Below are 27,583 nucleotides of genomic sequence, written 5' to 3' on the forward strand. Positions count from 1 at the left end.
ATCTGACAGTTGCTAATCGAAGGCGAAAATTGTGTTATTGAATTGGACAGAGTAGCTTACACCATCTGACGTGTGAGCAAGTGGTAAACAGTGGTATCTATTCGAACCGACGCGGTTGGTATTCCACAACGGAATACCAGCGTGGTGACACCCTTCGACCGATGGTACGTAGTGGGGCCCGTGATGCTGCTGCGCTCATGTTCCCGGGCGGCGGCGATGATGCCGCGTTCGCGTTCCTCGGGTTGCGGCTGTTGTTTCTGGAGCGGCGGCGATGAAGCCGCGTTCGCTGTCCTCGGGTCGCGTCTGCGATGATGACCGTTGTCCCGGGGCGGCGGCGATGATGCCGCGTTCGCGTCCTCGGGTTGTAGCGTCGCTGCTACGCCTGCCGGGAGGTGAGGGTGGTGCCGCGATGAAACCTTGCACCGGCAGGGCCATGACCGGCGACAGCAATGGCCGGCCACAGCGATGGCGTCTCTGGCTGGACGTGCTGGGTTTGCTGCAGGTGAAGCGGAATGTGTCGTCGCCTATGATGCGAGGCTGCTGCGTTGCAGCCGAGGCGACTTACGTGTCGCCGTTGGTGCTGCGGGGCTCAAGTCGCGGCGGGAATGCGACTTCGCCGATGACGTGCTGCCGTGCTGCAGTCAAAGCAACCTGCGGGTTGCCGATGATGAGGCGGACTCGAGCCTTGGCGGGATTGCGACCTCGCCGATGATGTGCTGAGGTGCGGCAGCCGAAGCAACTTGCGCGTTGCTGTTGGTGATGCTGGGCTCGAGCTGCGGCGGGATTGCTGCTTCACCGATGACGTGCTGCAGGGCTCGAGTCGCGGCGGGAATGCGACCTCGCCGATGACGGGCTGCGGTGCTGCAGCCGAAGCAACTTGCGCGTTGCTGTTGGTGTTGCTGGGCTCGAGCTGCGGCGGGATAGCTGCTTCGCCGATGACGTGCTGCAGTGCTCGAGCCGGGGCGGAATGTGCCGTCTCCCTTGATATGCGGCTGCAGTGGGTGGTGTGTAGCCGGCTGCCCATTGCAGCGGTCGCCAGTGATGGGACAGCAGCCGGGGCCACGGTGTCTGCGGTGGCGGCGGCCCGATGTTCCGCGGTATCCAAAGGCACAGGGAACCGTGCCATCGCGATGGCCGCTGCACTGACGCTGCAGAAAGGCCAGACGAAACGCGATGGCTGCCGCAGGTTCTGTAGGATCCTTCTTGCGCAAGAGGATCCCATCCTCGTCGCCACTTTTTACAACATTTATTACACTATTAAATAATACAAAACACAATACAATGTATGGGGCCGCGCGCACGAGCCGCACCGTGAGCCCTACCGGGAGCCCTGCTCGACCGGTAGTCTGTAACACACTCCTGCGTTAGGTGCGCTCTGCACACACTTAGCGCGCATCGCTAAGTGCGGCGTGGTAGTGTACGTGAGCGCAGTGTCGATTTCTGGATGTCGACCAGCAGCAGCGCAACTGCTACGGTGAATCCAGGGCTCGGCACGTCTATCCACAACAATTTTCAAACACGTTTCTTTTATTCAAGCAATATGCAGTATAAACCATCAATTTCAATAAATCAAAACATTAATATTGTTAATTATACGAGGGCTGACAATAAAGTAAGGTCTCCAATTTTTTTTTCATAGAAAATGACATTTATTTACAAAAAGCGATACACCGTTGGAAAGGCCAAGATCTTGGCTACTTTTCTACATAATCGCCATTTTTTTCCAACACCTTGCGCATCCGCACGATGAACTTGTCTATGCCGGTAGAATACCACTCTCCGTCCGCCTCGCGCCGTGTTTTGCTTGTCCCAGCAAAACAAACTGTGCCGAATCTGACAGTTGCTAATCGAAGGCGAAAATTGTGTTATTGAATTGGACAGAGTAGCTTACACCATCTGACGTGTGAGCAAGTGGTAAACAGTGGTATCTATTCAAAACGACTAGGGTAAATGTACCTATAGTGGTGGTAGTACCAATAGTGGTGGTAATGCACTAAAATGCGGTTCATACGGCAAATTAAAAGCAATTAAGTTATTTACGTTTGTGTGAAATGTTCTTTAGCCTTTTACAAAGGGTTTAAAAGTTAAATGGGGCCATTCCGTTACTTAGTGACCGAAAAATCCATTATTTTGTGAAATGTGTCAACATTTTTCCAAAATCCTTAGGATTTCATAACGAAACTCATATTTCTGTTAACGTTCTAAATGACCATATAACCACGCAATTACTAGTTTTTCAACATAACTGTTATGAAATGTTATTGTTATACTAAAATTATTTGCCTTTTGACCATATTTATGCATTTTTAAGTGTTTTTTACCATAGTGCCATTATAGGTACACAAAACAGGCATGTTCCTATAGTGGTTATAGTTATAAAATCAATAAAAACAGGTCGTTTTCTGTTTATTCGAAGATATTTTTGACATGTCGTACTGTTTTCACTAAAATAAGCAACAGAAATGAGTTTTATGTAGGAAATTTACCAAAAACAGGCCAAAATTCGCTTATATGGCTGAATGAAAAATTGACTTCAAATCAAGCACACTCTTCCGGGTGTAGGTTGACGACAGGTGTGATGCAGTACTTTAGTCAATAGTTTCATCGATCAAATTTATACATTTTGTTACGATCAAATTACGCAAGAAACCTATATTATGGCAGTAATCTTTGCTATTCATACGAAAACAGCTTCGAAACTAAGTTTCATTGATATTATACACCGTTTTTGATGCATCTTTGTTTACCACCACTATAGGAACACAATACGACGACTATAGGAACCATACCACCATTACAGGTACAACGAAGCAGTCACAAAAATATGTATTTTTTCGTAAATTTGATGTATTTCATGGTAAAAATGGTTGTGATTGCGAAGATAAAACATATTACAATTGCTATATGTTAAAATATTCAGAAAATGTCCTTTCTGACACTTTAAATCCATTAAAACACATCGGTACCACTACAAATTGCACCACTATTGGTACATTTACCCTATTGTTATAAACAAGTGGACAGTTGTTTATTGGACTGGTAAACCATGTATTGTTTAACTCTTATCGATCAGTTTACGCGTTGGCCAGAGGCGATTCCCCTACCCAACATGACGGCTGATAGCGTCGCACGCGCATTCGCCACACACTGGATTGCTAGGTTTGGTGTACCTAGCAACATTACCACCGATCGCGGCCGACAGTTTGAAAGCGATCTGTTCAAAAAGCTTTCCTAAATACTCTTAATTGATCACCTCAAATCTTCTCCTTACCATCCTCAGGCAAACGGGCACATCGAACGAGTTCACCGCCAACTTAATGCAGCTCTAATGTGCCACGATCGATCCAGGTGGACTGAGACACTATCACTCGTTTTGTAAGGAATGCGATCGACATTAAAAGAAGGGTTAGGAGCAACTGTTGCCGAATTAACTTATGGTACTTGCTTACGCCTATCAGGAGAGTTTTTCGACCACAACAAGGCGATAGCGAATGCAACGTGCGAATTTTTAAATAACCTGAGAGTAGTGATGAGGATGTTAAAGCCAATACAAACATCCAATCATAATACAAACTAAGGAGTTTACGTACACTCAAGTTTAGATAGTTGTACTCATGTATTTGTGCGAGTAGACAAGATCAGACCATCACTAACACCTCCATATGACGGTTCTGACAAAGTGTTAGACAGGAACAAAAAAATATACACACTCGAAGTAAAAGTTAAAAAAGCCTCAGTCTCGATTGATCGGCTTAATCGGCTCGATTGATGTGTAGATAGCGCGAAACGAAACCGCGAAGAAGTACCAGTTCATCGAACGCGCTACGGTAGGAATATTTACCAGCCAATTAAAATTTAAAAGAAAGGGGGATGTGATGTGGTGAATATATAAAGCTACGAACGATCAACTTGACGACATAAACCGGGCTCTGAGCCGACCACACAATCTCCCCACGATTATATGAATAAACGCTTTCTTCTATATCACTAACCTAAGAGAACGGACGTGAGTAAAACCGTTACAAACTCTTCAACCCTACTTAGAAAACCCCCAAAAAGGCTACGTGATCATCATGATTAGATGTTGCGGCTGAGGGCTCCGCCGGGCGAAGGATCCGGCTTCTACGGCTACAACGGAGGAATTATCCAAACCTTGCAGCTAGTGCTTCTCCCTATCTCGAGAGTCTATGTGAAAGAAAGGAGGATCGTTCTTTGCGAGATTCGGATAGATCACTAAAATCTTTCTCCAAAGGGTATTAATTTTTTGTTTCTCTTCATTTCTAGAGTGGGGTAAGGGATACACGTGAAGCGTTCCGCTCACGCTATAAAGCGCAACGCTAGGATAAAACAAAGCGGCGCGTTAGTGATCGCGCGGAGGACAACGTAAGGATCGACGAAAGATTGTCAAAGATAGAGAAATTGAGAAGAAGCAGAAGAAGGGGGGGTCGTCCGGTCATTCCTCCTCGGGAGAGAGGTCAAGTGGTGGCAAACTTGGATACGAAGGAGGATTAATTCGGTGGACGGGAAGCTAGAAGGTGCAATAAATTGGTTATCAACACGGTGTAACAAAAATAAAACTAGTTTCTTTTATTAATATAAAGTGTAGTTTAGTTCACACGGATTTGTAGGGATGGGATGTAGAGGTGGGAAGTTGAGAAGTAGGGAAAGAATATAATTTAGTTGTAGAGTCACTCTGCCTTTTAAACAATTGAGGTAGCAGACTACCCCCCCCATGCCGCCCCCCCCCCATGCCGGCAGGAAACAGAAGTGGGATGAGGGAAACCCGAGTTACCGAGGATACGGTCGTAGTCAGGCCGCGCTGTCCCATCATCCTTGAACCAATACCCCTCCCTTCAGCTAGGATTACAGCGGACCATGTAGTCGAATCTACCCCATAAGTAAGTGAACTGTGAGGTAGTTCCGGCCTTTCAACAAAAGAGATAGGCAGACTTTCCATATTCGTCCCCTAGTTTAGTAATTTTTTCCTCTCTTTTGTTGTGTAAATAGCAGTATATCATTAGATTTCATTGTGCAGGTTCGTTAATTGCAGAAATTTTAAAAGTTTTGCTAGTCCCTTTTGGTTTGGAGCGAGCATTTCGTTCAGATTGTAGGCTAGTTTCTAATGTCTTTAGCACGCTAGCACTATCCGTTAGGATGATGTTGTGCTGTCCGGCTATTGTTGCATGATCGGCTGCAAGGCTAATAGCAATGGCTTCTGCTGAGAAGATGGAAGTGAAGTTGGGTAATTTTATGGCACATTTGGTTGTGTTGGAGTAGATGCCACATCCGACTGTGTTGTTCGCAACATAACCGTCTGTGTAGATGGCATGGGAGTTGGGATAGTTAGTGTTCAGTAGTTCTGTGAGCATTAGAAAGCATTTTATGCTGTTTAGTTGTTGCTTGTTATCAAATTTTTTAAAATTATTTTTACTGTTGGTTTCATCGATGGCCTATCTTTAGTGGTGATTAATTTTTAATTACCGGTGTGTTTGAGTTTGTTATTTTATTGAAAGCGGATTAGCATTGTTGTAAGGTACGACCGCAGAATCCGATATCGGTCTATAGACAAGGTAAAAAGGCCGTTCTTGAACGCGGTAAACTGCTTCCGCAAAGAGTGCGATTTGCGAGAAGAAAAGAAATGAGAGCGACAAAACGAGAGAGTGTGAGAGATAGAAAGAGAGAGAGAGAGAGTGGAGGAAAGGTCAGTAGCAAAAAGGAAGTCGAACAATACGGAAGCAAATACAACTAATTTTGTATGCGATCTTTTCAAAAGTGCATGTAAAAAAGGTTTTGTAAAAATATTTACTTTCCGAATCGTAGCGCTACTCAACAATTGTAGAGAAGAGTTTTACAAGGAATGTTTTTCTCAACAATGCGGAGGGTTGTTTTTATTATGTTTCAAGCAATTATATGGGTAAATGGCAATTGTCTGCTTTCACAGTGTGTTGAAAGTGTAGGACTAGTGATGAATGCACCAGCCGAGGACTTAATGGCAGTGTTTTAAAAGGGTGCTATGAGTTTATTGATTTTTTCCAAGTTTTTTAAGAACAGTACCATGCCGTGTAGTAGTTTTGGTACTAACCAGCAGTACACTATCCGGATTAGTATTTGTCGGGAAGCCTTTGTCTACCGACAGCCCATAATTTTGAAAAAAAAATAAACAGTGTTTGGTGCTGGTTTTTAGCTGGCTAAAATGATCGGAAAATTATAGTTTGGAATCAATGATGACTCCTAATGTTCGGGCTTTTTTATGTATCCGCAGTTTATTTGTCAAAAAATGTATATATTTAACATTCAACTGCGTGCGTGCACCTTCCGATGGGGGTTACCCGTTAGGGATTTACCCACCGGATAAGACCGTCCGAGTGGACCTTCCTTTTTTATTATTATTATTATTATTTTTGTTACGCATTTATACACTATTGTTCCTTCGTCATTTAGGAGAAAAAACCTTGTGACTTAGCTTAAGCCCTTCTGTTAATTCCGTGGGAGTCATCCACTGTGCCTTGAGCAGCTCTCTTAGCGCCCTGATGTTACTTGAGCGGTAACGGCTGCTTCTTCTTCTGGTGTCAGGCCAGTACGCCTCTCCTGTCTCTCGCCCGATGGTGACGGCGACGATGGTGTCACCGTAGCTTGGCGCTGGTCCACTTCCGCAGTAAGTTGCGCTGTGTGACCCTGCAGCTGACTGTCGGATAGTTGTTGTAATCCGACCCGGCTCTGCGTTCGCCTCCGGCTGTGTTGTGGTGTCGGAGGTGCTACTGCTGCTGTACTGGTGTGGCTTGGATGGTGTTTGTGTGGCATCGCTGGCTGCTGGCATGAACAAAAGTCTTAACGCGGACGCCAGTTTCATGTCCCCAAGCTGCTCCGCGCGTAGCCGAGCTCTACGAGTCCTTGTTTAGCGGTTTCGGGCCGTCGTACTCGTCGTACTGCAGCCTGATCGTCCTGCGCCTGCGCTACGTTGACTGTCGCCTCTGCGAAGGCGGAATTGATAAGCGCGTTCATCGCTGCCTCATCCTCTCTCCAGCGCAGCTGCAGAACTGTGGTGATGCGTTGTGCCGCCTCTTTGATTTGGGTCCAAGAATCTGAACTTTGCAGCAACCTTCGCCCGATGTTCTCTTCGGTAATAGGACCGTCCGTTCCCAGCTCCAGTAGGTCGCGCCGGACTTCTACAAACCTCGGACAGTGGAACAGCACGTGAGCCACTGACTTGACCGAACCTGTGCATTCCGGGCATTCTGGAGATAGAACGAAGCCGCAGACGTGCAGAAACTCTCGGAAAAATCTATCTCCCGAGAGTATCTGGGCAAGATGAAAATCCACCTCACTCCGCTTCTGTGCCATCCATGAATGCACATCGGGAATCAGGCGGTGTGTCCAACGTGCATAGCGGCTGGCTCCTGGATTTGCAGTGATCGCGTCCCACTCCCGTTGCCATGCCACAAGTGTCACAGCACGTTCCTCGCGTCGGATGACTGCTCGACTCACCTCTGTGTCGGCGAGGTATCGCTGGTGGCATCGCGCGTCATCCCTTTTCAGATGGTGATGTGGAATGAGCCCGGCCATGAGTACAGCTACGCTGTAGCTCATGGAGCGGAATCCGCTCACCACTCGCTGCGCCAGGTGTCGTTGGGCACTTGCTAACATCCGCCGGCACCACTGGCGTTCCGTGGCCTCAGCCCAGATAGGTGCACCGTAGCGGATGATTAACTCTGACACCCCGGCGAACAATCTCCGCTTGGCTACCTGGGGCCCGCTGTGATTTCTCATGACGTTGGTCACTACATTCACCACGCGACTGGCCTTGTCCACGACCATTTTCACGTGCGGTCGCCACAAAAGGTGGTCATGAATCATCACCCCCAGGTAGCGAATCGCCTGCTTGGAGCGAATCTCAACTCCGCCCACTCGCATTGGTATCTCAGGATGCCCTCGGCGGAGGCTGGCTATCATAACGCATTCCGTCTTTTCTGGAGCCAGCTGCAGATGGTGTTGCCTCATCCACGCGTGCACTAATTCCACTGCTTCCTCTGCAATTGTCGCCGCGTATTCTGGCGTTGTTCCTGCCGCTAGAATCGCCAAGTCATCGGCGAACCCAACTATCTAACCGCAGCACGCCGTCGTATCCGACGTTCCATAGTGTGGGACCCAGAATAGATTCTTGCGGACAGCCGGCCGAGACTCGACGCGTCACGGGACCTTCTGCAGTGTCGTAAATCAGTTCCCTGTTGGTGAAATAGTTCTGCAGAATGCTGCGTAGCTGCAGAGGAACTCCTTTCTCTCTCAGCGCCTCCGCGATGTATTGCCAGTTGGCGGTGTTGAACGCGTTGCGTACGTCGAGTGCAACAACCATGAGACAGCGCCTGTCACGGTTGTTTGTGCGCCCAAACGACATGGCTCATCGGCCCTCGTTCACCACCTGTTGGATTGCCAGCAATGTTGATCGTCCGCGCCGAAATCCGTACTGATGCTCAGACAGTTTTGGGTTTTCCAGATTCTCCAGGTGCTCGTTCAAGCGGTTCAGCAGCAACCTCTCGAACGTTTTGCCCGCGTATGATGGCTCGCCCGGTGGTTTGCCCGGCTTTGGCAGGAGTACCAATCGCTGCTTTTTCCACTGTTGTGGGAAGCAGAACGTGTTCAGGCACTCCTGGTACACCTGTCGGAATGGGCCAGTGTATTTCGTGATGGCCACTGCAAGAGCGGCATTTGGCACCCCATCAAGACCCGGGGCCTTCTTAGGATGCATGCTACTAGCGATGGCTTGCAACTCCGGATCGGTGATCTCACGAAGCTGCACCATGTTGCCAGCTTCGTTTCCGTCTAAAGTGGGCCACTCTGCTGGGGGATGCTCCGGGAACAACGTGGAGACCACTCTCTCCTACACCGCTGGATCGCGTTCCTGTGCCGTACGTGTGGGTTTCATACGATAAAGGACCTTACGGAAAAATTTCCCCGTCTCATCGTTGTGCATCGCCAGCACCATACAGTCGAAAAATTGCCTTTTGCTAACTTTTATTGCAGTCTTCAATGCATTTCTCGCCTGCTGGACCTCGACTGCCACTCCCAGATGGTTGGGTGATACGTTGCGCAGCTGATCTGCCTCGCGGCAAGCCTCTACCAGGTTCAGGGTCCACCAGTATGCTGGCCGGCCTGTATAGTCCTGTGAAGGGAACACGCGTGACATAGTCTCGTCACCCGTGTCAATGCCTCCACCAAGCTTTCCACACTGCCTCGCTCCTCAAATTGGCAAGCTCGCAGCGATGACTCGAAGAACTTGGAGTCGAACTGTCGCGTGTTCCATCGTGTCCCAGCCAAACGCGCTGATGCTGAGCGTTGTCCCCGTGGTATCCCTCGTCGATCCGTCGTTGGAAGCTCGCCCATTGTGTAGCGGATATACACATGGTCGGAGTAAGAGTAACTACGCAAGATCCCACAGCAAGTGGCCGGGTTTGTCGCCAGGTCCGGACGGCAGATGGACGGGCTAGCAAATTTACTGGGCCGCGCTACTCCACTGCCCCGGAAAGTGGGCTCGGTTCCGACGTTAAGGACTTCGAGCTGGAGACTGTTGGCCAGCTGGAGAAGCGCCTCACCTTTCAGGTTGGTACGCTCGCTCCCCCAAGCGTTATGCCAAGCGTTGAAATCGCCTACCAGCAGCACCCGGGGATAGCCTTGGGCCAATACAAAGATCCGGTCTAAGATCCCCTCAAACTCTGCCACTCCGATGTGAGGTTGAATGTAGCAGTTCACAATCGTTACCCCATTGACGTCTGCTACCACGACGCCCGAAACTCGGACACTTCGAATGCGCTGGAAAGAGTATCGCACTCTGCTGGTTACTATGGCCATCTTTTTGTCGCAGTCAACCACCCAGTTGCCGTTATTTTGGGGAACTCCGTAGATTTCCGACAACAGCATAACGTCCACTTTTTCCACCCGCATCGTATTGAGCGCAAGATCTTGCGCAGTCCTGCTCTTGTTGAGATTTATTTGTAAAATATCCATCTACAAGTCCGTGTTGTTATCGCCCAGGAGGCGGCGGCGATACGATCCCCTGGCAGTCCCTGGACATGTGGCCGCGTTCCAGGCACCGGAAACAACGGCGCGAATTTGGCAACGGTTTCGGTGCTTCTCGTACCATGCAGCTAGAGTAGCCAATTACAAGCCGCCTATCTATCAGATGTTTGGCGTCGGTGCGTGGCAATCGCACTCGGGCAAGCTGTAAACCATCGCGCCGCTCCCAGATGTTGATAGTGGCCAGCGTCGCCTCCTTCTCTAACACTGTCTGGAATGTCTTGCGGATGTCCTCCTCCGTGGCCAACATGTCAATATTGGTGATAATTATCTCCGCCATCTCAGTGACAACCCGCGCAGTACCCATCTCACCTAATGGTGAGATAACCTAACTCTTCGTGTATTTTCCTCATGAGGGCTACAGTGTCAGCGTTGCGCTCCAGTTTAAGGCGCAGGTGGTCGCGCGCCGTTCGATGTCCCTTTCGAATCTGGCGATTTTCCTCAGCCAGATTCGGGTTCAAACGAACTTTTTCGTACAACGTTTGATAGGTTTGACCCGTACCCGGTGCCACGAATATTCGGGCATTTTTGCTGTTTTGGTTCGGTCTATTGTTTATTGCAAGTGGTGTGGTATGTGTGTCATGTGTGTGTGTGGGCAGTTGTTGTTGTTTTATTTTTTACGAGGCTTTTTAGCATTCGCCTTTCGTAATTTAACATTCAGAAACTACTAATACTATTTGAGATAAAAAAAATGAATTAAAAGTTCAAGAAGATGAAGAAAAAAAATACAAGAGTTCTTATGGTAATGGTGTTTGTAGAGATTAGTTTCATTTAAAAATTCAAAAGTTTTTCCATTTCTTTGTAATTTTTGGAAAGTACAATGTCCAAATGATATCAAAATCTGTGTCTCTTCCTTTCTGCGGAATATCCAAAACAGTTCATTAAAATATGTTCCACTATTGTTCACATCCACAAAATGGGCAGATTGACAGCTGACGACAGAGTGTGTTTTCTCACTGTGCTCCGCGTAAATTCGTGAATTATTTCGTTGTTTCGGCCTAATTTTCGTCATACTACCGCTTAGCTGTGACATAAGCTGTCTCTGGTAATCCTGCCTTCAATTGTTCGTCACAACCATTCCTAACTTTGCTGTATTCCTGCCTTTGTCCCAGAGTCCTGTGGCATCTATCTGCAACGGCAACTAAAATGGAGGGAGTTTGTTGTGATTGCTCTGTGCCACTTGAATCGCTTGAATGTGGTATTATGTGCTCGTTCTGTGATGCTGTATATCACTCAGCGTGCACTAAATTACCTTTCACTGTGATCGAAGAGGTAAAACGGACGGCATCTCTTCATTGGAGCTGTGTAGGGTGTTCGAATGCTCTTGGCAACCCACATAGTAAAGCAGTAAAAACAACGGGTATGCAGGTCGGCTTCCAGGCGGCTCTTACTGCCGCTGTCGAGGTGATGAAAGCTGCTTTAGTCCCGCCTATGATGCACGAAATCCGTGAGGGCTTTGCCAGTTTTGCCGCGGCTCACCAAGCTCCTAGCGAACGCTTCAACGTACCGCCCCCAGATGCCCTCCCGAGTGGAAAGCGTAGAAGGTTGTTCCGTGACGTTGTTGCATCCACGGAAGCCATTGTTGTTGACAATGCCCCACTATACCCTGTAAATACAGACACCGACAATACTCACCAAAGAAATCGCCCTTCACTACCACCAATAATAACAGGAACCGATACCACCACCACGTCGATCCCAACCGTGTCACAACTACCAAGAACAAACTATATGTGGCTACATCTATCTAAGTTAGCTAAAACCATCACCGTTGACTAGGTAGTGTCGATGGTAAAATCACAGTTGGACACCACGGACTTCATCGCTTTTAGTTTGCTGAAAGCGGGAACAACCATTAGCTCGGTTAGTTCACTAACTTTTAAGGTTAGAATTATCGCTGCTCTTCGAGATAAAGCACTTACCGCAGGATCTTGGCCGGTCGGGCTTGGTGTGCGTGAGTTTATCTCACTCCCGCAAAGGCCGTCTCACCATCGTCCTGAACTTACCAACACAAACACACCTATAGCTGTTCGACATAGCCCGATGCACCCTGTACAATTATCACCCGATATGAATTGTACCTTAATATCGCCTGTTCCACCAAAAACAACTACAGCTACACCAAACACCGTTAAAATGCATCAAACTACTATTCAACACTTTTTTCTTAAGTAACAATCACACAACTGTTTCCTCAAAAGGCACTGTGCCACTGAATCTGACTAGTCACTTGTTTACACGAAATAACAACACGTCAACGACACGATATCTCACCGATGACCATGCACCAACCTACACACACTTACCACTCAATGTCCGCTCCACTTCTATAACTGTATACTATCAGAACGTGCGAGGTTAACGATCCAAAGCTGATGAGTTCCGTTTAACTGTATTAGAAGCGGACTATGATGTTGTGGTACTCACTGAGATTTGGCTCGATCCCAGCCTTCCCACAGCTCTAATTGCGGTGCGCTCCGCTCTCCGCTCTCATGCGCTTCCAGTGCTTGCGCAAACACTTGAATTCGCTTGCATCTGCATTCAGCTCCCGACGTACCGATTATACATTGCTGCTGCCTACCTTCCTCCCAACCACAGCACGGACGAAGGAAAAATAAATGCATTACTGGACACCGTCAACAGCATTTGCGACACACTAGGTCCAAACGACAGATTCGTGCTCGTGGGAGACTTTAACCAACCCGCTCTTTCCTGGTCGCCTGCGCAATCGAATCATGAAACCCCTTTTGTGTTTTTTGAACCTCATACTAGTTCAGTTCGTAGCGCCCAATTCGTCGATGGACTGCACCTGAATGCGCTTAATAACAACACTAACTCTATGGGCGCATTTTAGACCTTGCATACGGAAATTGGTCAAGTGCAACAACTTCTTCGCTCATACGCGTCAGCGAGCACCCGCTGCTGCCAATAGACTGCTATCACCCACCGCTCGAGTTTGATTTGGAAATCACAGCATCGTCTATGAATCACGCTACCACTGTTACGGAAATAAAGCTCAATTACGCACGTGCTGACCTTACTAAACTCAAGAGACTGATCTGCTCCTTCAACCAATCCTTTGAATGCTCAAACTATACATCCATTGACCATGCCACGAACGATTTCTCAGAGTTTATGCGGGCCGCATTACGTGAATGTGCTCCTATTAAAAAGCCCCGTCGCGAACCGCCGTGGGGTGACCGCACATTGCATGCCCTAAAAAAGCAAAGCGAGCCGCTTATGACTATTTGCGCGCTAGTCGGTCCACACCGTGTCGGCTTTACTACAATGGTGTTGTGATAAATTATCACTAAAAAGCTGGTTGTGATATACGGATTGCCGAAAACCGAAGAGAATAGATAAAACTGTTGTGTGTTGTTTGCCAATCAATTTGCTACTGTTTATTCACTTGTCATTTATTTACATAGTTCATTTGCTAGTTCATTTCATCCTAGCGTTCATTCCTTAGAGTTCATTCTTCAATTCCAATCCATAACTGATCTAGTTCCACTGAAATATTTCACCATTTGAAACAATTCACGAAAACATGCAATTTCAATTATTCAAATTTTCTAAACCTACTACAATCGAATTTAATTTAATTTCCAACATTCCGGCCACCAAAGAAAGTATTTCTTTAAATTATCTGCGAAATTAAATTGTAAAGCAATTAGTAAAGCAAGTAATTCTGCCCTAAATTCTCCTGATGTGTATATGTTGTGCATGTGTTGACCTGTTACTGGGTGTATAGTGTCATGTGTATGTGCGGTGTTATTGTTTTCATTTGTATCGTGGTATTTCGCTTATCTTTTCAATCGTTGCACGATTGGAGGCTACGAAGTATTGCAATTCTAGCTGTGGCTCGAACAATTTGTTTTCCTGCTGCTGTGTATAGTGTTACAACCCTAACGATACCGTCCTTTCCTGGGTGTAATTTTGTGATCCTTCCCATAGGCCATAAGGTAGGTGGCACATTATCTTCCTTGATTATTACTAGTTGTCCCTCTTTTAGCTGTACTGGATGAGCCATGGAATGTTTTGCGCGGGCCTGAAGCTGTTGTAGGTATTCCGGATACCAACGCGACCAAATGGATTGTAAATGTTTTTGCACTAAGTCGAACTCCTTCAACCTATTCGCTGGAACCTGGCTTCTATCAACTCGCGGTAGTGACAACATGTTTGACCTAACTAAAAAATGTCCTGGGGTTAGAGGTTCCGTATCTGAAGGATCACTCTATAGTGGAACTAAAGGTCGAGAATTCATGCACAGTTCAACCTCAGCTAACAATGTGACCATTCCTTCCTAAGTAAGGCTCGTGCTACCTAGCGTGCGAATGAAATATTGTTGTTTCGCTGACCGTACTGCCGCCTCCCACAAACCACCGAAGTGGGGTGCCCAAGGTGGAATGAATTTCCACTGGATTTCGTTGTTGCTGCACCAGTTAAACACCTCGCTATGCTCCTGTTCACTGCTCTTGAACATTTCATAGAGGCGATGTAGCTCGTGTGCAGCTCCCTTGAATGTGGTAGCGTTATCAGAATGCAGCTCAGCAACCTTCCCTCTGCGAACCGCGAAACGCCGTAATGCTGCCAGAAAAGCTGTTGTAGTGAGGTCACTCACTAATTCGATGTGGACAGCTCTAGTTGCAAAGCACACGAAAATAGCGATGTATGCTTTCGTCGGACTTCGATTACGTATAGGTGATTTTAGGTAAACCAGTCCACAGTAGTCGATGCCAGTAACCGAAAACGGCCTTGTTGGTGAAACCCTTGAAACAGGAAGATCGGCTACGGCTTGTTTCACCAGCGTGGATTTGGCCTTGAAGCATCGGTGGCACCGATGATAAACAGCCTTCGTAAGATTGCGTCCACCGGTTATCCAAAACCGTTGACGAAGGTAGGATAGTAAATGCTCTGGTCCGGAATGCAAGTACTTCTGATGGTATGCCTCTGCCAATAGCGTGGAAAGCTGATGCTTCGAAGACAGTATGATTGGATGCTTGGTTGAATCGGGTAAATTTGCATTGCTAAGTCGACCCCCAACACGCATGATTCCTGCTTGGTCGATAAATGACGATAACCATTTTAGCTTCGAGCTGCGTGATAGCTCCTTACCATTTGCGATATGGTGTCGATCCTCTGCAAACGAATCCTGCTGGGCTAAGTGACACAATCATAACTCGTAATGATCTAAATCATCGCTTGTAAGTGGCGGAACTGAAGCAATAAGATCCTGAATTGTGCCATTCGTTGTAAGCCTTTCCGATGATTTATTTGCCGTCAAACATTGAATGACCGGAAACAGTATGCAGCAGTTCGACGAAGTTTTAGGTAAGTAGAAAACCGTGAAAATAATCTGCTGTTAAAGTTGTTGACGGTGGCTACTGCAGCAACTGGTAATTTTACTACTCGTTCCTCTTCCGTTAATTCACCTTCTTCTCTTGCAGGTTCTATTTTTGGCCAGTCGTCTTCCATGCCACTAAGCCAACGTGGCCCATGCCACCACCGATGACATGATTGTAGTTTGTCCGGAAGAAGGCCACGCGATACATCGTCTGCTGGATTGTCCACGCCAGGAACATGATACCAGCATTTAATCCCCGTTTCAGCTTGAATTTGCGCCACTCTGTTCGACACAAAGGGCTTTCAGCGTCGTGGTGAAGATTGCAACCAGTAATACACGGTCATTGAATCTGTCCAACCAAATGCATCATATGTACCGAGAAGTGATTGGCTGATCTTCCGGAATAGTTGCGTTGCTACTTTCGCTGCACAGAGCTCAAGCCTAGCGATTGAGTTGGTGTTTGTCAACGACACAACCTTTGATTTAGCAGCCATAAGTTGCACCGAGACCCCTGAATGAGCTTCTGCTCTGACGTAGCAACACGCACCATATGCATTTTGCGAAGCATCTGCGAAGACATGCAACTGCACGTGTGTAGCCCCTCTATATTAATCTAGGAATGCGTATTTCGCGCAGCAATGGCAGTTTATAGTGAAACGCTGCCCATTCCCTTTGGAGATGTGATGGAAGCTCGCTATCCCAGTCCCAAGGCTTCCCGTTTACCTTCAAGGACCACAATTGTTGCATGAACATTTTGGCAATAACGATAATTGGGCTCAGCAAACCAAGCGGATCGAAGATTTTGGCAATGTGCGATAATGTCAGCCTCTTTGTTAAGACGGTTGCAGTGGGTGGCAGATCAATCCGAAACTGAAACATATCTACTGCTGGTTCCCACACAAGTCCCAGTGTTGACACAACTTGAGGATCATGCAACTCTTGTGTTGGTAGAACTGCCAAATCATCTAATGCGACGCCCTGGAGTGCTTTTGGTACGTTGGATGCCCATTTTTTTTAACGCAAAGCCAGCCGAATTAAGCATTTGCGAAATCTGTGTACGTATTTCGATTGCATTTGAGATTTCCTCTGTTCCCGATAATAGATCATCCACATAAAAATCACGAAGTACTGCATTTACTGCCAGTGGGTACTGAGTATGGTGATCATGAGCTATTTGCTTCAATGTCCTCGTTGCCAAGAATGGTGCGGATGCGGTGCCGTATGTTACTGTTAGTAATTGGAAGGTTTGGATTGGTTTTGACGGATCTTCCCTGTAACGTATACGGAGGTACTGATGGTCTCGCTCATCGTGGAGAATCTGGCGGTACATCTTTTCCACGTCGGCAGATAGAGCAATTGCACGTGATCGAAAACGAACGATGATTGAGAAGAGGTCGTCTTGGATTACCGGTCCCACCAATAGCTTATCGTTCAATGAGTACCCTGACGAGGTTTTGCAAGATGCATCAAATACAACTCGCACCTTAGTAGTTGTGCTCGTCTCTTTGGTCACCGCATGATGTGGCAGGTAGTAGTGCTCGCATAAATCGTCGACCGTTTCGGTAAGCTGTTTCATATGACCCAGACGCTCATACTCTGTCATGAATTTAACGTATTCCTCTTTCATTTTAGGATCGGCCTTTAAACGTCGCTCAACGGCTAAGAGTCGACGATCAGCAATTGACTTTGACGATCCTAAAACGACACAAGGATTAGAGTTTTGTGGTAAACACATACCTGAACATACCTGCCAGATGCATCTCTGGTTGTAGTGGTTACAAAATGCTTCTCGCAGGAATCCTCTTCCGCCGATAGTAAAGGATCCTCAGTGACTGTTTCGATCTCCCAAAAGCGTTCCATTATCGATTCCAGTGACGGCGTGACGTCGGTAGATAGGTGGCATAGCTGCGAACCATGAGAACCACCTAACGATGCATTTCCTGCGACAACCCAGCCGAAAGCAGTCTCCACAAGCCATGGTTTAATTCAATTTCCAACAGGTGTTCATGCACTTTATCGACGTTATAATAGAGTCTGCTATCGTCGATATATACGCCACACTGAACGAAGCTTGCGAAAGTACCCTCGCCGCTTTTGGAGCTTTGCCGACAACATGCGCAAGTCAACTGGCCTCCCCGGGACTATTCGGTATAAGGATAATTGTGCAAACTCGCCATTAGATATTTGTGAACTGCTCGCCACGCGTTTCGAGGATAGCTTCATCTCTAACATCACACATCCGGAGGCTGTTGCTTCCGCACTCGTGAACACTCCGGCAGATGCAATTCATGTCACGCTACCTATTGTCACCGAGACCCTGGTTACCCAAAAAATCGAGCGTCTCAAGTCGTCATACTCCGAGGGGCCAGATGGTATCCCAGCGACAATTCTCAAGCGTTGTGCCGTATCGGTAGCTCCTGTTTTAACTAAGATTTTTAACGAATCTCTGCGCACTAACCTTTCCATCACTGTGGAAGGTCTCATGGCTAACACCCATCCAAAAAAAGGGCAGCAAAAACGAAGCAGTGAACTATCGAGGTATTACCTCTTTAGCTGCCTGCGCCAAAGTGTTCGAGCTAATCATCTATGAACCATTAATAGCATCTGCCGGCAAATACATCAGCACCAACCAACATGGATTCATGCCTAAGAGATCAACTACGACAAATCTGATGCAATTCGTTAGCGGCTGTTATAAGTCCATTGATGATGGTATGCGGGTTGATGCCATTTACACGGACATTAAGGCGGCTTTTGACAGTGTGTCCCACAACATTCTTCTGGCAAAACTTGATAGACTTGGATTATCACCACCCCTGGTAAAGTGGATGAAATCGTATTTATGTGGTCGTTCATATGCAGTTAGAATGGGCTCCTACCAATCTAGATCTATCGGTGCCTCTTCCGGCGTACCCCAGGGCAGCAACCTGGGGCCTCTGTTGTTTCTGCTCTACATAAGCGACTTGTGCACGGCACTCCCGGATAATAGTTGCCTACTCTACGCAGATGATGCTAAAATCTATCGTGACATCCGTGAGCCCGAGGACCATCTTCAACAAGCCACTTTGACTGAATTTGTCTCCTGGTGCAAGCGTAACGCACTAAGCGTCTGTATCGATAAATGCGCCATAATCTCATTCAGCCGTTCAAGAGCTCCAGCGCTGTTTAATTATACGCTTGATGGTCAGATCCTCGAAAGAGTGAACTGTGTAAAGGATCTAGGAGTCCTCCTAGATGCTAAACTTTCCTTCGAAGAACAGATAGACCAAGTAGTCGCTAGTGGCAATCGTCTACTTGGCTTGGTCATAAACATGACGCGCGAGCTTCGTGATCCTATGTGTTTCAAGACACTTGTCGTAATCGTCACACATTTTAATTATTTATTCGGCTTTTTTTATTCAATTTCTTTTTTTTTTATTGTATCACGCTCAACCGATCTCTTTGCGATCAACCACAAGACTGACCCGAGGCTCCTTTACAGGGTTTTCGAGCATTATATAGACATGTTCAGCGAGTTGTAGATTCGTTCGAGGATATAATAGACTCTTTCAGCGAGATATAGAATTGTTCGGATGTAGGTGTAGACATGTTCGGTTATACTGTAGAGCTGTCACTTTCGTACCCCTTGGACTGCAAGTTGGATCATTCTCATCAGAAGGTAAACAAACGGTTTTCGAAAAAATATGCTTTTTTCAACTAATTTATGTATTAAACAGCTTGGAGAATGATTATTAGCTACTTTTAGGACTTTTTAAGAATGAAAAATTGAACCCTGCGGCACAGTGTGTAAACAAAACAAATGACAGCTCTACAGAATCGCTGAACATGTCTACACCTACATCCGAAAAATTCTATATCTCGCTGAAAGAGTCTATTATATGCCTGAACGAATCTACAACTCGCTGAACATGTCTATATAATGCTCGAAAACCCTGTATTTCTCCCTGTCGCCTGACTTGTCTTCTCTCCCTGATCTCACGATCTGTCCCTCTCTCACACTCTCTCTCTCTCGATTCACTCTCGGAGTTCACTCTCTCTTGATCCCAGCTACCGCTAGCTGCCGGAAGACGTCCGTCTCCTTTTCCGCGCGCCTTCTCCATCTCTATCTCTGCTTTCGTCCAATCTCTCCTCTCTCATCCTCATTTTTGCATGTTTCAATATTTTTCGCTCTCTACGATTTCACTAAACTTCTCTCTCTCTCACTCTTGATCCCTACAACACTGTACTGCGCACTTATCAGACCACTGCTGGAATATGCTAGCATTAGCCGGCATCGCGAATAAATGAACACATTTTAACAGTCGTTTAAAGTTCATTTTGGTTTAACCGAGTTCATTTGTTGTTCATTCCTGTTAAAATAAACGACCGTCAAAACAGTTAACGACTGCTCGATATCGCATATAGGCAAACACGGGTAAAAAATTCGAGCAATATAATTAAACGACTGTTAATTTGTATCGCATACGCTCTTGACAGTCGTTTGTTTAACGACGGCATAGGACCAGTCGTTAAAATTAACAAATGAACTCAATGCGTTCGCGATGCCAAATTCTAGCAATTTTTAACGACTCTGGTTAATTTTTAACGACTGTTAATTTTAAACCAATTATTTCGCGATACCAGCTATTGTTTGGTGGCCAGCATCTACACTTGCACTTGAGCGGCTAGAGTCCATCCAACGGAAGGCAACGCGCTTCGCCCTTCGTGATTGGCCGCGTAGTCTCGACTACAGAACTAGGTGTTTGCTGCTTGGAATCCCGCCTCTCGCCGAACGTGTTGAGCACACCAGACTAGCATTTATCACGGTAATCTTAAACGAAACCATCGACTGTCCCGAGCTGCTTTCAAGGATTCACCTTTATGTTTCTGCCAGAATACTCCGTAGCCGACCAATGCTGGCGGTCGCTGAAACCCGAACAACATTTGGCTCTCACAACCCCCTTCTTTGTATGTGCCGTCTATTAAATTCAGCTGACGATATTTACGAGCCTGGAATGACGATAACGGAACTGACTTCACTTTTTAGTGTTCGGAATGCGTTCAACAATCTATATATATAAAAATCTCGTGTCACGGTGTTTGTTGCGAGCAACCTCCGAAACGGCTGGATCATTTTCAACGAAACTTTGCACACACCTTATGGTGGTATGATAATAGGTTTTAAGACTCACATCATTTTCAGAAGTTGCACTAAACTTAATTTATTAGCAATTTTCTAACTCCCATACAAAGGACATGATTGTTGTTGTTGTATACAGCACTTTGACAGTCAGTGTGAAGCGCGGTTTATACGGACGTCACACGAAGCGTAAACTTTGGCGTAAACTGAATTTTAGCCATACAACCCTGAAATCTTTTGACAGTAAGTTTACGCTCTCCCATACAAATCAAGCGTAAACTTTTTGAGTTTACGCCTCGTGTGACGTCCGTATTACACTCGGTGTAAGGTGCGGTTTACACTCGCTGTGAAATGTCTAGCGGTTTACGATGCTGTCACAAATATCCATAATGACAAAACAGAGATGGAGTACTTTAGTTTGGGAATAAAGAATTAAAAAACACATGCTATTTCGCTTTGTCCTATTTGCTGTTTGATGTTCCAAAACGAACAAATATGCTTGCTTTAATAATTGTAACATAAACATGTTTGGTTACTGATGGAGTTCAACATCAAGGCAAGTGTAAACAACATTTTTCGTTATGGTGTTTTTTTTCGGTCTGCCCGGCTGCGGTCTTACCCGGCGCTCTGGCACCAATCGAACATACATAATGTATGGGATTTGATATGTTCGATTTGATATCAAACAAATCGAACATGTCAAATTCCATACATTTTTCATGTTCGATGTCGTGTTTGATTGGTGCCAGAGCTCCACTTTATGTGTACATGGGGCTATTGAATGAGTAGCAGTTTTCTAGCATACAAGTGACATTTGAGAGCTTAGAAGCAAACTCACGTTAATACTTTTGTTTGTGCAATTTGAGTATCAAAACTGTGTAACAACATAAAAATTTTTATCGATATATCGGAAAAAAACACGTATGTAATATGAAGTTCCTTCAAAAAAATATTATTATCCCTTTATTGATATCATTATTCCTTTACAATTCTGTTTTTCATTAATTGGCGTTTTATAGTAAACAATGCCAGCAAGGAGGAATATAGGACGAAGAACGAATACAGCAGCAAGTATGAGAAGGAGCAGAACTGAAAGAACATCTGATCAAATAGATCGTGACAATTTAAGTTTGCGTGAAGGAATGTCACAGTAACGCGCATCTCAGTCACAACACAATCGAATAGGGCGAAATCAACAACGACGATTAGAAAGAGCACAAACGCGCCGGTTCGTAACTAACATCCGCAGAACATATGACCAACAACGACAGCAAGAGCATCGAGCTTTTTCATATTCTTCCTTCCATCGAATTGCATTTCAATACGAGCCTGACATTGCATATTATAATCATTCAAAAGTTTTAATAGGCTCCATGGATCAGGAATGTCGCTTCTGCCATGCACTTAAATTCAAACATGAGCCAGCTGGAATGTGTTGCGCTTCTGGAAAAGTTTATTTGCCATCACTTGAGACACCACCGGAACCGTTGAAAGGTTTACTTACAGGTACAGATTCTGATTCTGCCATGTTTCTGAAATCCATCCGAAAATTCTATTCGTGTTTCCAAATGACCTCTTTTGGAGCGACCGAAATAGTTTCCAACGCTTCTTCAAATGGTCAAATATTCAATTCTACGTTTAAAATTAAAGGCCAAGTTTACCACAAAGTAGGGTCGTTATTACCAATGCCAATTACTACCCCTAATTTTTTACAAATTTATTTCATGGGTGGTGACGATAACAATCGTGTAAATACGCGTTGTAGTTTCACTAACCTCAGTTCGATCAGTGCCAGACGCATTGTCTATGAATTGGGCGCCCTTTTGAATGAGCATAATGTTTTATTGAATTCTTTTAAATCACATATGCACGAATTAACAAGTGATAATTATGCTATTGTCATTAATCCGGATAAAACCCCATCCGGAGAACATGAACGTAGATTCATTGCACCTGTCATGAATGACGTTGCTGGAATCGTTATCGGCGACCGCACGTCTACGCGAGAAATCGTTATCCGAAGAAGGAACAACAATCTGGAGTTCATTTCGGATACACATCGCTCCTATGATGCTCTCCAATATCCACTCATCTTCTGGAAAGGGCAAGACGGATACTGTATTAATATTAAACAACGGGATCCAATTACAGGTAATGTCTTACTAAAACAGCAACATATTTTTATTCTACAAACTGTATGTTTCTTTTTATATACATTTTGTTATAGGAAACGAAACAAAAAGTTAGCTCTATGAATTTTTATTCATATCGTTTGATGGTTAGACGCAACGAGGATAACTTAATTCTTCGATGTCGTGAACTATTCCAACAATTTATTGTTGACATGTATGCAAAGGTAGAGAACGAAAGACTACGATATCTACGTCACAATCAAAAGAAACTGCGAGCAAAAGAATATATCCATTAGCGAGACGCTATTATGAGCGATGTAAACAGTGCCGATATTGGTGATAATGTTATTCTACCATCATCGTATGTGGGTAGTCCACGTCATATGCAAGAGTATATAAAGGATGCAATGACATTCGTACGGGAATAATGAAGACCATGTTTATTCATCACTTTCACATGTAATCCAAAGTGGGAAGAGATTACATGTTTGCTTTTGCCCGGACAAAATGCAACACACCGCCATGAAATAACAGCACGAGTGTTCAAGCAAAAATTGAAATCTTTAATGAACCTAATAACAAAAATGAATGTATTTGGACCTACACGTTGCTGGATGTACTCAGTTGAATGGCAAAAGCGAGGATTACCTTATGCTCATATTTTAATTTGGTTAGTCGATAAAATACGTCCTGAGGACATTGATAGCTTGATATCGGCGGAAATTCCCGATCCGTCAAGAGATCAGCTACTCTTTGATATTGTTACGACTAACATGATTCATGGTCCATGCGGCGCTCTTAATTCTTTATCGCATTGCATGGCAGAAGGAAAATGTACAAAACGTTTTCCTAAACAATTCACCAATGAGACAATCACTAATGTCGATGGATATCCGATATATAGAAGAAGAAATACTGAAAACGGAGGGCATTCCTACACACATAAAATCAACCAAGACTCATTCATTGATATTGACAATCGATGGGTTGTGCCATATTCGCCACTTTTAACAAAAAACATTTAACGCTCATATCAATGTTGAATTCTGCAGTTCGGTGAAGAGCATCAAATACATCTGTAAATACATCAACAAAGGCTCCGATATGGCCGTATTCAATATTCAAAATACTGAAGTAAATACTGCTGGATCAATTACCAACGACGAAATAACAGCTATCAAATTGGTCGATACATCAGTTCCAATGAAGCCGTCTGGCGTATATTTGGTTTTCAAATTCATGAACGGTATCCGGCTGTTGTTCATTTAGCCGTCCATCTCGAAAACGGTCAACGCGTTTTTTTTCTGAGGAAAATGCAATTGAACGTGCTACAAATCCACCGAGAACAACACTAACTGCATTTTTTGAACTATGTAACCGTACGGATGTATTAGGTGCCTTTGCTCGGACTCTCCACTATTCCGAAGTACCGCGGTTTTTTACATGGCATCAAACAAAACAATGGATGCCCCGTAAACAAGGCATACCAGTAGATGCATGTCCTGGCCTGTTTAAATCAAATACCTTAGGCCGTGTTTATACCATAAATCCAAAGCAGATAGAGTGCTTCTACCTACGACTTTTGTTGATAAATGTTATTGGCCCCTTATCGTTTGAAAATATACGTACAGTAAATGGGCAACAACATTCAACATATAAAGATGCATGTCTTGCATTGGGCTTGCTCGAAAATGAAAACCAATGGCACGATATGATGGCTGAAGCTACTCTTGATTGTACAGCAACCCAGATACGACTTCTTTTTGCTAAAGTATTATATGAATTATATTTTTATATAAGGATTATATGACTGACGATATACTGCATAGAATAAGGATGTCCCACAATGACCCAACGATGCCATACAGCGATTATATGTATAATGAGGCATTGATCGCTATTGAAGATCTATGTATTATCATTGCTAATTTATCCCTTCATCATTTTGGGTTAAATTCACCAAATCGAGCTGCATCTGATGTAGTGGACACTGAAGTTAATCGTGAACTGCAATACAATATTACAGCAATGGAAGACATTGTTGCTCGCAACGTTCCACTGTTGAATGATGAACAATCAATGATTTACGAACAAATCATGCTGGCAGTATCACAGGGAGAGGGTGGTCTCTTTTTCTTGGATGTCCCAGGTGGCACTGGAAAAACTTTTCTAATTTCGTTAATTCTTGCCAAAATACGATCTAATAATGATATCGCGTTAGCCGTTGCATCATCTGGAATTGCAGCAACATTATTAGAAGGAGGAAGAACAGCGCATTCAGCATTTAAATTACCGTTGAACTTTCATAATAACCCAGCTGCAGTGTGCAATATAAAAAAAACAATCGTCTATGGCCAAAGTTCTGCAAAACTGTAAAATTATCATATGGGATGAATGTACTATGGCTCACAAAAATTCACTGGAAGCACTTAATAGAACACTCAAAGATTTAAGAAATAACAATCAATTCTTTGGAGGTATTTTACTACTCCTATCGGGTGATTTCAGGCAAACACTTCCAGTGATTCCACGATCAACATATGCTGATGAGATCAACGCTTGCTTGAAGTTGTCGCCATTATGGCATAATTTTCAAAAGGTACAGCTTAGCAAAAACGTGCGCGTTGAAATACTTCAGGATTCATCAGCTATGACTTTCTCTGATCAATTGTTAGATATTGGCAACGGAAAAGTTCCTTTCCATGGCAATACTGGTTGCATTAAAATGCCATCAAATTTTTGTACAGTCGTCGATTCCTAGCAGACACTCATAGATTGCATATTTCCCGATTTAAAAACTCAATATGTACATCAATCGTGGCTTGCAGAAAGAGCTATTCTTGCAGCAAAAAATGTCGACGTCGAAGAATTAAACTTCCAAATACAAGATGCATTGCCTGGTGATTTGGTTTCCTACAAATCATTTGATACAGTTTGTGATTCCCACGAAGCTGTTAATTATCCGACAGAGTTATTGAACTCTTTAAATTTACCAGGCATGGCTCCACATGTACTCAGATTAAAAGTTGGATCACCGGTTATACTGCTAAGAAACTTGAATCCACCACGTTTGGGTAATGGCACGCGACTGGTAATTAAAAAATTAAAGAAAAATATTATAGAAGCAACAATTCTAAATGGCAAATTTGTTAATGAAAATGTGCTGCTACCACGCATTCCAATGTTCTCAACTGATTCAACAATTGAGTTTAAGCGCGTGCAATTTCCAATCAATCTGGCTTTTGCAATGACAATTAATAAATCCCAAGGTCAAACGATGTCTGTTTGCGGTTTAGACTTACGAACATCGTGTTTTTCGCATGGAAAATTATATGTGGCATGTTTTCGCGTGGGTAAACCTTCCAATCTATACATACTAGCTAAAGACAGATAAACCAAAAATATCGTCCATTCATTAGCGCTTCGAGATTTACATTAGAGATTCATAGTAGTTATATGTGTGTGACAAGTATGTATTTTTGTGCATGTAAATAAATCAATCTACGTAATTCTACACTGTTTTACTGTTCCAAATTATGTTCTTAAACATATTATTTGAGTAATTAACGTCAATGGCATCAATGGAAACAAATAAATATATATATATATATATATATATATATATATATATATATATATATATATATATATATATATATATATATATATATATATATATATATATTTATTTTATTTTTTTAATCGAATTGAAAGTCATAGGAAGAAAAAGCAAATCATTATTATCAGAGGCGGATTTATCCATCTCGGGGCACTAAGCGGGGGATAAAATTGGGGCCCCTAATTTCCTTAAGGCTCGGGTCTATGAAAATGTTGCGGGAACATTTGTTACCAAATCGTATGGTCGAACTGTCAAACTCATGTTTCGGGAACAGTTTTGTTGCAAGAGAAACAAGTCGATTTGTTTCATGTTTATGTGTTGTAGGAACATTTTCGGACTAGTTTGCATGTCAAAACGGATAAAACATAATTTCAACTTAATTTTGAAAAAAATATGTGATGAAATACGTGCACAATTTTTGAAATAAACAGAAAAATCAATAAATGTTGCCATTGTACAAATGTTGCCGCAACATGTTTCATTTCATTTAATTTCATTTCATTTCATTTATTAATTCCATATCCGCCATCAAGGCTAAATAAAGCAGACTTAAAACTAAATAAACCCTAACAAATAAACAAAATAATTCATGGCCTAACTAAACTAGTCTTGACCTAGCAAAAAAAATTAAAGAAAAAAACATAGGTAGAGCGTAGAGACTATCAAAACTTAATGAAACTTAGAAGAATAATTAAAGAGAATTGGAAGTAAAAATACGGTTACGGAAAGAGTTTAGAGAGGAGTCGAAATCAAAGAGATAGTAAAAGTGGTTAAACAACCTGAAACAGGATAGAATAGGATCATTGAGAGTATAAAGAGTATGACGTGTTTCAATTGACAGAGGATCACGAGGACAAAGGGAACGAGAGGGAACATACAACGAGATGGACGAGAGTAAATCAGGAGCATCAGTATCAGAAAGTAATAAGCCACCAATAAAACATGCTTGAGACACTTGGCGGCGGAAGCTTAAAGAGTGAAGATTGAATAACTGCAATCGCGTTTCATAGGGAGGTAGTGATGTTCATAGACACGGGCCTAAAAGTCCAAAAAATTATATCGCATTTTTATGAATATCTTGTCACGAATTCCAAATACAGTCTTCGTGTAATCAGGCTAACATATTTTACATATTTTTAGAATGTGCATCATCGTTGATTCCGGTAGTGCAAAAATCAAAACTATATTCAAATACTAGCTATACTAGTGTTACTAGTGTTTGGTGTAAAGAAGCATTTCATTTGCTGTAGTAGTTTTTCAACACAAGTACGCATTAGGTCGTTTTTCTAAGCCTCTTAGTC

At 44.1% G+C, this 27,583-nt stretch overlaps 1 protein-coding gene across 1 annotated transcript in view; it reads right to left on the reverse strand.

Moving 5' to 3' along the window:
• Positions 1 to 362: 362 nt before the first annotated feature.
• Positions 363 to 27,583, reverse strand: part of LOC133393616 (uncharacterized) — a 321,897-nt gene continuing 294,676 nt past the window's right edge. The window contains exon 2 of the mRNA XM_061659272.1: positions 363 to 1,359. Coding sequence (XP_061515256.1) covers positions 590 to 1,222 — 633 coding nt within the window. The 5' untranslated portion in view covers positions 1,223 to 1,359 and the 3' untranslated portion in view covers positions 363 to 589. The remainder of the gene's footprint in view (positions 1,360 to 27,583) is intronic.

The sequence above is a fragment of the Anopheles gambiae genome, chromosome 3 (assembly GCF_943734735.2).
Source record: "Anopheles gambiae chromosome 3, idAnoGambNW_F1_1, whole genome shotgun sequence".
NCBI lineage: Eukaryota > Metazoa > Arthropoda > Insecta > Diptera > Culicidae > Anopheles > Anopheles gambiae.